The sequence below is a fragment of the Sphaeroforma arctica genome (genome assembly GCF_001186125.1).
Source record: "Sphaeroforma arctica JP610 unplaced genomic scaffold supercont1.129, whole genome shotgun sequence".
In the NCBI taxonomy this organism is placed as follows: domain Eukaryota; class Ichthyosporea; order Ichthyophonida; genus Sphaeroforma; species Sphaeroforma arctica.
The window spans coordinates 32,035-40,478 of record NW_014040429.1 but is presented as its reverse complement, the minus strand read 5'-3'; the positions used below and the strand labels follow the sequence as shown (position 1 = coordinate 40,478).

General features: G+C 42.9%; 2 protein-coding genes across 2 annotated transcripts in view; both read left to right on the top strand.

Annotated features, from left to right (window-relative positions):
* Positions 1–1,018: 1,018 nt before the first annotated feature.
* On the top strand, positions 1,019–7,235 carry SARC_02775 (hypothetical protein; the record flags this gene model as incomplete). The annotated part of the gene is made up of 12 exons (XM_014303447.1): positions 1,019–1,121; positions 1,649–1,713; positions 2,045–2,090; positions 2,531–2,686; positions 2,996–3,057; positions 3,604–3,780; positions 4,139–4,234; positions 4,456–4,549; positions 5,240–5,357; positions 5,896–6,042; positions 6,596–6,675; positions 7,062–7,235. Exons 1-12 carry the CDS (start codon positions 1,047–1,049, stop codon positions 7,233–7,235), a joined length of 1,290 nt encoding a protein of 429 aa, XP_014158922.1. The 5' UTR covers positions 1,019–1,046.
* Positions 7,236–7,810: 575 nt separating this feature from the next.
* The window catches only part of SARC_02774 (hypothetical protein), a gene marked incomplete at its 5' end in the record, with an annotated part of 6,133 nt that continues 5,499 nt past the window's right edge, over positions 7,811–8,444 (top strand). The window contains one exon of the mRNA XM_014303446.1: positions 7,811–8,143. Coding sequence (XP_014158921.1) covers positions 7,811–8,143 — 333 coding nt within the window. The remainder of the gene's footprint in view (positions 8,144–8,444) is intronic.

Sequence of the window (8,444 nt, the reverse complement as noted above, 5' to 3'; positions counted from 1 at the left end):
TATATATGTATATATATATTTATACGGTGGATATATATGACTGTCCAAATTGGTGCTTTGGCTATTTGTGTTGTGTTCTTTGGAAGAGAATATTAGTGCAAAGTTGTAATTTTTAATATGCCCGAGCATCGAACATTTCAGTTCGCATTCACGTGGGGGTATAGCAGGAGACATCATAAATCAACTACATTGGATTTTTTCTCTTCAAATACTCTTTAGTGTGACGTGTACAAGTTTGTGTATCTGGAAAATAGTGGTCTGTTGTGTGCATTGTTTTTTATGTATTTTATGGCCAATATTTTACTATTTGCATTCGGATATGAGTCTAAGGTTAGTTTTGAGTGTCTGAGATACATATCACGTAACGGTGTGTTGGGGTTTTGACTATTTACAAGCAGTCATAGACACATGCACGCAGTGTATTTTATATGCGTCTATAGAGGCATACATGTTGTGTACGACCATGTTCTTATTTTGATATATTTATGTATCTTGTTCACTTCGGTCTCGTTTTTTCTTTTCTTACCTGTACTTGTTATTGGTTTTTTTGCATGAGCCTTGTACAAAGGATCCAGTCTGTGGTTTTACATATGTAGCTGTAAGACTAGATATATATAGGGTATCATACCTTCACATGTGTAGTATCCAATCGTCTGTATCTAGACAATTTTTTTTCGGTGAACAAAGTGTATAAAAATAATATATACGACCTAACTTTACCAAGTTTCGCGCAAGCATATATAAATACTGGTACAAAAATCCACATTCACTTTTAAGACAATAATCCAATGGACATATCAGCGATTTACGGCTGAGTATATTCTCGTATATATATAGTCCAGCTCGTACCTATATCATTTAATGGGCATATGCGCATATTCATTATGATTTATATACACTTGTTTGGATTTCTTCTGAGCCACTCACGGAACACTCCAGTGTAATGTACGCCTATGGTTTTGATTCGTTTCCGAAATGCTTATGTTTTCTCCCCACTCTGGCGCTATTCTCACTGCCAGGCGAAGAGTTGGAAGGAGTTGAACTCTATGTGCAAATCAAAAATACCCGCGAACCAGACGAAGAAACAACAGATCGAGTTTCTTAACCGTATGTGGACTGCGGTATGTCTCCCTTTATGATTGTGTTTACATTAACCAAAGTATTACTATAGTTTCATGATGTAGCAAGGTCGGTTGTCTGCGACTGTGCGCATCTGTGTGTATTTATGATTTGTGTGGTTTCCGGCTGAATGTGGTGTGCTCGACTCGTTAGGTGTATGTGTATATTGCACACGTGCCAGTGCCGTCTTGTGTGCGAGAGGAAATTAAAGTCCTTTACAAATGTCACGCACATCCCGACAGCAATGGCGTCCAGCACGCCTAACGGGTCTCTTTCTTGTTTGGTTCGCATGCGACTTAGATTTCGCATTGTTTCACTTCTTGACCAAGTCTCAACATAGCTCATTTTTGTCGAATTGTGTTTCCCTCCTTTTTGGTAACCAATTCTGTTCTCATTGTATACTTGGTAAGTTCAAAAATCGGTGACTTCCGATGGGAATCGCAGTTTCTTTGGCACAAAGCGTCTAGCTCACCTCTCTGTCTCCAGGCATTGGTTGACCTGTTATCTGCTTGTTATTTTCTTTCGACAGTTTCTTGACGCCAAAGAGCAGAAAGATCAAGAGCGACAGTGCGTGCTGCTTCTAATGTTTATAGAGTATGTTCGTTATTCCCTGCTGAAGCATGTGCACATTGAACCTTGTGAGCAGCGAGTAGCTGAATGGTTGCAAATAAGGCGTTAAGTTAGCTTTTTTTGTTCTTTTTGGATGGATCAGCCTTCATGATTGTTTGGTTGCGATGCGATATTTTTTTTTTTTGCTGATTTGAGAATTATATCTCGGTAGTGTAATTTCTATCGACTCTCACGCCCAGGATTGCCCGCATGTCGCGAATCGAATTAAGAATTGATATTGATGGTGTATTCCTAATCCCTGTTAGAATTTTGCACTAAATTGCTCAAGCTGTCTTCACCACAAATTTTTTTGCAGAGATTCGATGACCCTGGGAGTGCAATCAAGTCCTGATTTTAAGAGGGTGTGTTGAGATGTGCAGGTTTGGCTGTTTCCTAATAACTTGCGTTTGGCCGCCCACTAACTTATACTGAGTTACGCTGGAGGATAAGCCCAATCAATTCGTGTGTTTCGGTGATATTGTATATGAGTATTTGGTGATCCATTTTGGGGGGTACGTAGACAAATGTTTGTTGCCTATGAGATATTATTGGCATTAGGTCACATCCCAAAATGCATAGAAATGGGGGCGTCTTCTCGCTTTCACAGCAAGCTATCCACATAGTATCCTCATGAATTGCCGGTTGAGCATTCTATTTGCTGTCCACTGCACTATGTATCCCAATCAATGCATCCGTGGAAGCTGTGCACTTTATCCAGGCACTAAGGGGGGTTCAACAACCATCCATATATTATTAATATCAGTTTTGCTCGTATTGATACCTTTATCGTTGTATTCAACAGCGTTTAGAGCAAGCTTTCAAGCGCGCCGAGGTACTGAAAGATCAACTGAAACTTAGATACATAAGGTTAAAGGAGGAAACGAAGAAGGCTGAAGCGGAGTGTCAGAAAGAAGAAGAACTAGCCAGAACAACAACACCGTATGCTTTCGATTTAGGGGTGAGTTTGAATATAGCACGTGTATATGGGATTAGTACCAGGAAGGATGCATTTATTGTCGTAGTCGATAGAGGCGAACGAACTCTTAGTGGCTGGTTTTCGGGCAACCTGTTTTGAGAGAAAAACCTTCACCAGCCAGGGTTGAAGCACTGTTTTCCCATCGATCAAGTTTTTGTCACGAGCACAATGTTAGATATCTGGAGGTTCATCTCCATCAGCTTTAGAGCATTGGGGGATTTTTTAATGCTCGGAATTGGGACCAACCAGTTTAGTCGTGCTCATCTCCGACAGTATTGCTTCGCTGAACAGAAATCTCAGCCTATGAAGGACACGCAGCTAAGTAGTTCTGGCTCGGGTTCATCAACGTCAAAGTAAGTCTGAATGTGCACTGCTTCACGGTCTTATGTATCGAACCTCTGTCGTACCGTACTATTACGCAGATGTACTCTCCGCACTTTTGGATCAAATAGTTTTGCTTTTGTTCTAGCACATGTTCATTTGTATAGCTGTATGTTTTGTACTCGTCTCTTTCTCTGGTTGCAGAATACACTGAGGGCTTGGGTACATAAACCCGCTGAAGACTCGGGTGAATTTTCCGAAAACAAAAAACCAAAAAACCAAAAAAGAATGTCTGTGCTAGGTCATGATATCGTTTACAGGAATAAATTGCTTATTAAGTGGGACTGGCGGCGTTACGTATTCTTGTTTGCGATACAATCGAGCAGCACATAGATGCGAAGCGGCTGCCTATAGCTCTAGTGTCACATCTTGCTCATAGTCTCAATCAATAAGGTTATCCACCAGACCCGTATCTTACCACGGTCAATTCATCATTAATGGCTACCGCACAAGCGGCTGTCAAGTGCTATTATCTACTCATGTATTTTCTATAATTTGCTCATTTTGCAAATGCACAGTCCTAATAAAACAGCTCGCTATGTGCAGCCCAGAGACGTCTACGGTTGGATGGAAAGCGAAAACAGCGTCTTATTACTAGACACTCGCTCAATCAGGATATATAAGTCATTGCATATTAAGACAATACACAATTCTCATAGCGTGAGTGTCCCGGAAGAGGTTCTTACCAAGAACAAGTAAGTGAGTATACCTGTGGCTGTCATTGCAACTACATTGTGTCTGAGATCACACACGCACTCGATTTGATACAATCTCCATTCCCATTTGATGTGCATTAGGGCGTGTACTGTTGTGTCCGCGATTTCCGAATGAATGTCAGCGGTATCCCTGAGATGCCCCTTTACATTGTGCATATAGTTTGCGATCGTTAACGACTTGATATTTGAAATTCACTGCTTAACGACGTTTTAGCATTTTATATTTTCAACTTTATATATATTTATATATATATGTCCTTTGTGAAGTATTCAGGTCTGAGAGCCTACCATCACATATCGTTCAATCGTACTCGTTTCCCTCATCCTCACATTACAGCCTGGTGTTGAAGGACATTGACATGAATATCGAGGACGATGCCAAAGCCTTTTGGGCCAAACGAAATACATACAAATTTGTGGTCATGTTCGATCAGTAAGTGACAGTCGGTTCTGTGCTTCCCTGCTTCATTCTGCTTCGCTTATTACTAAGACCTTGTTACAGCCGTATAGTTTAGCAGTAGCGCGCTACAGCTTTGGGAGTCAAGTATTGATAGTTTCTCGTGACTATTCTTCCGTATGATCCACGATCGAGGTACTATAGCTAGAGTATCATTCGCTCGCTATCCAATTAATTACATACCTCTGTATACGAAGGAACACATCGCAGGATTCGAGCACTGCGTGGCACTCGAACTTCCCCAGACTGGACAGAATACTCCGAGAGGATGGTGTCTCAGATATATATATAGTATGTTTGACCTGCCCTAGAGAGGCTTAATGTATTATGATTCGTACGAACACTTATTTTCGTTCCCATTGTCATACGAACGCACATTTTTATTTCCATTGTTTTGCTTCTGACCGATTTGAGATGGGTGTTGGCACTGTTCCACCCTTAGTCTGCTCACATCCTCCTTAGATATTCTTTGCATTCGCAGATTACTTGTTATAAGTTTTCTTTATTATGGGGTGCTTCTGGCGTATGTATGTATCTTGAATCCTCTACGCTCGTTAGAACGGCAAGTGCTCCAGTACTGCTCAGCACGTAGCGTCAAGTGGAGCGGCTATTGGAGCCGTACATGACCGTTGCAAGACACTACATCAAACCGTCGAGCAGTATTTTTAGTGATTATATTAGCACATAGATCTATATACAGCACTTCCATGTGCACATAAACATAATTTCGTAGCCTATCTACTGTAACGTTACACAGGACTGACTGAAGACATGGACTTCTGCTCGGTGTAGTTTGTTTAGATTCGATGCACTGCACGTAATGCGATAGTAGAATTGTATTGATCCTGGCTCGGTCCGGCACGGGAAAAATGGAAGCCACGTTTTATCTGCGGGTGTGCTCTTGAATTTTAATTCTTTTATCCTTCACGAGCTTTGTTCAACGACTGATGTGCCATACTACGTTACTACTGCATTCAACAGATGAACGGCGGCTTTCGCGAGTGGTATAAGTTGTATCCCACGCAATGTGACGGTACGAATCCGACCATGGCACCGGTCACCAATAGAGACGCCGCTAAGATTGATTACCCGACCGTTGGTAAGAGCATGACACAATTGTGTTCAGCAGATGCCTGTGAGGTATAGTATATTGCACTTGTGAGTATCACGTGCCCCGTGATGGTCAATCATCTACCTGTCTCCCTTACCGATTCTTCGGGTATCTTCTTGTGTTTACAAACACTTCTGCCTTACCTTAACAAAACACCGGTATCCTTCCGTTTCGGAGCCTCACATGGATTTGTAGCATGTGTAGTATGACTCATGAACAGAAGTATCTACCTGGTTTTCTCAGCACACATGTTATAATCGTGCAATATCAACGTATTGCAACAGTCTGGCCCCTTTTGTCTTCGCAAAAGTGAGCTCGATGTAACCCTGAGAAAGTCGCCCTTTTCAATTACATTCCAAAAACATACAGCGTAGATATGTTCTGGCGTTCTTCTCCTGGCTATTTCCAATATACCATGTCTGAACAAATACCACATTAAGAAATGCAAAAAAACATACTCCAAGTTTTCCTTTTTTTAAATAGCTGCACCCGATATTATTCTATCAAAACTTGTGTATTGTAACAGGTACTTTGAATCAACTGAGTATGTCCGTGCCTGCCCATAGCGCCAAAAGCGCCCACCTGTACCCAATGTTTGGAACAGGCACCAGGCCTATCTCCGAGTACGAAACTGATACGGACGAATCGAGTGATGAAGAAACTCCGGCTGCAGGTATGTATACGTATGTACACGTCTTTGAATGGCCCATACAATCCCTTCAGTCTTAATGAAGTGTTGTTTTCAATCCGGCGGCTGTAGTAGGTACGGATATACTCCCGGAAAATTCATGTAGTGGTGTTTGCACAGAGGCGCACCCCTTTAACCTCGTTATGAGGTCAATGCGTGGTCGTATATTCATAAATTCATTCACAAGTTTACCACTGTAAGAGAGGTCTTTACTGGCCGAAGCATTCATTTTGCGCGAGGAAGAAGTTTGTTTGCGCCCATGCTCACGTTGGCTTCTTGTCAGTCTCCGTATGACTATCCAAGACATTTGTTTATCAGTACCCGTATAACTATCCAAGACATTTGTTTAGCATACCAAAATGGTTGGTTGATTGTGGTACAGCGTCATCATCGTATCAGTATGTATATGCAGTTCACGCTCCTGTCCAACTATGTGGGCACGTAAGCCTTTGTGCACGCTGGAATGGTTACTCGTGGTATGTTGCCAAAAGAGCTCTTATCCATTTATAGCTGATATCCAAGTTTACTTCATGCCTAGTGGGAGTCTCTGCCCCCGCCGTCATCAGAACTAGTAAGCCATCGCTTCAAGGACCACCGTTGCTGCCCAAACCAACTACGGTAAGTAAAGCCACATATTCTGCAAGCACACGTGTGTGTATATCTATGTTACATTTGTGTAGCGGTAAGTGTATCGCTGCATCCGCCCTTGCAGGTTGCCACGTGCCAGAGTTTCCGCTATGACTGACATCTGTATCCGTTTGTCGATATATTTCATGTGACTGAACGCATTTATCTGTGTATTGTGCCCTCGGAAAGGGCAGAACATGCCCATGCACGTGACACATCTTTACATCAGCTGTCAGCTTCGACTTGCACAATTCGTATATCGACATCACCAAAGCGATACTTGTTCAGATGCAATCAAGATTCGTCAAAATGTCATAAATGAAGAATTTGCATTAGGTTCCTTTTGACGTTTCTCTCATACATTTCTGTCATTATAGCCCAAAGTCAGTGCTCCTCCGATACCTGTGTCCGCTAAGCCAATCACCGCCCCAGCAACCGTGGTGGCGAAGAAACCCAGGCGGCTAAAGACCAAGAAAATCGGTATGGTGCTTGCGCTTGGTATTCTCACGAATAGCCGAGTTCGGGTGTTCGTATTATATGGACTGACATAATTTTCTGAACAAGCCTGCACGCTTGTTTGTCGATTGGAGTATTTCAGGTCCGTTGATATGTGTATTAGTTGTTGATTGGTGTATCGCCGCACTGTAGTGTGTTTGCCCATGGCGGGTGTGTGTTCGCATACTCCCTGACTGGGGCTATCGCACTTGTATACCAACATATAATCCACTGTGCAGAGGTCGGCCTGAAGTACACTCACGCGTCTGCACGGAAAGTGTAATCAAGAACCGAACGCTACACATGTACGCACAATTTAAATTACAAACGAGAGCCATGCCTGCCTACAACTTACCACACCAGTGACAGTTTGTTCGTGATTTTGTGTGGTGCAAAAACTGTTGGCGGCACACAAGACCATTGCCTATAGGAGGGCTTACATGCACACGAGTAAATAACAACACGTGTCTCATACTGGATTGACCAGTCCTTAACCTGAACATCAGGCTGTAGCGTATTTACATGGTTGCGGTTTATTCAAGAGGTGAGTAGACGCCACAAAGTTTACACAAGCCGCACTCAATGGCTGAGGGCAGTACCGTACGAAAAGGAGGCGGCCAGAATAAGCAGAATGAATGTGGCGGGGCTGTGCTATACCAACGTATCCATTTCCATGTCGTTCACTCCATACTCAGCGGAGCTATTCACATCTATCTTAACTATCATCACTTCTACGCACGCATCGGTTACAGCGGATCCTTACAACGTGCACACACTGACGGGCGCACTGCCGCAGTACGTCAAGAGGGCCGGATTGGTGGGGCTGGTGAATGTGGGCAACACGTGTTACCTCAACTCCATCATACAGTGTTTGAGCAACACCATGCCGTTCAGCACCCACTTCATCCAGCAGACGTACAGAAAAGATATCAACAGAAACAATCCGCTGGGAACTGGGGGTCAGGTACGTATGTGCCTGTATTAATCAGAGCCGACAGCCATTTACCTCGTTTGTGATATGTCGAGATCGCCGGTTCTATAAAGGTCACCCCGTAGGGATAATGCGTTGCATATCTACTCAGTTTCCAGTAGCAGCTCGATGTATTGCCACTGTTGTGCATGATACGAGGAGAAAGTGTTTTGCGAGCTTGTCCGGACTTGTGTTGCATAGAGGATAGGTTTTTTGTGGCTCTGCGAAAGTTACGATGGGATGTAAATGCGGTACCGGTCTTCAGCACATTATATATATATATATATATATATTC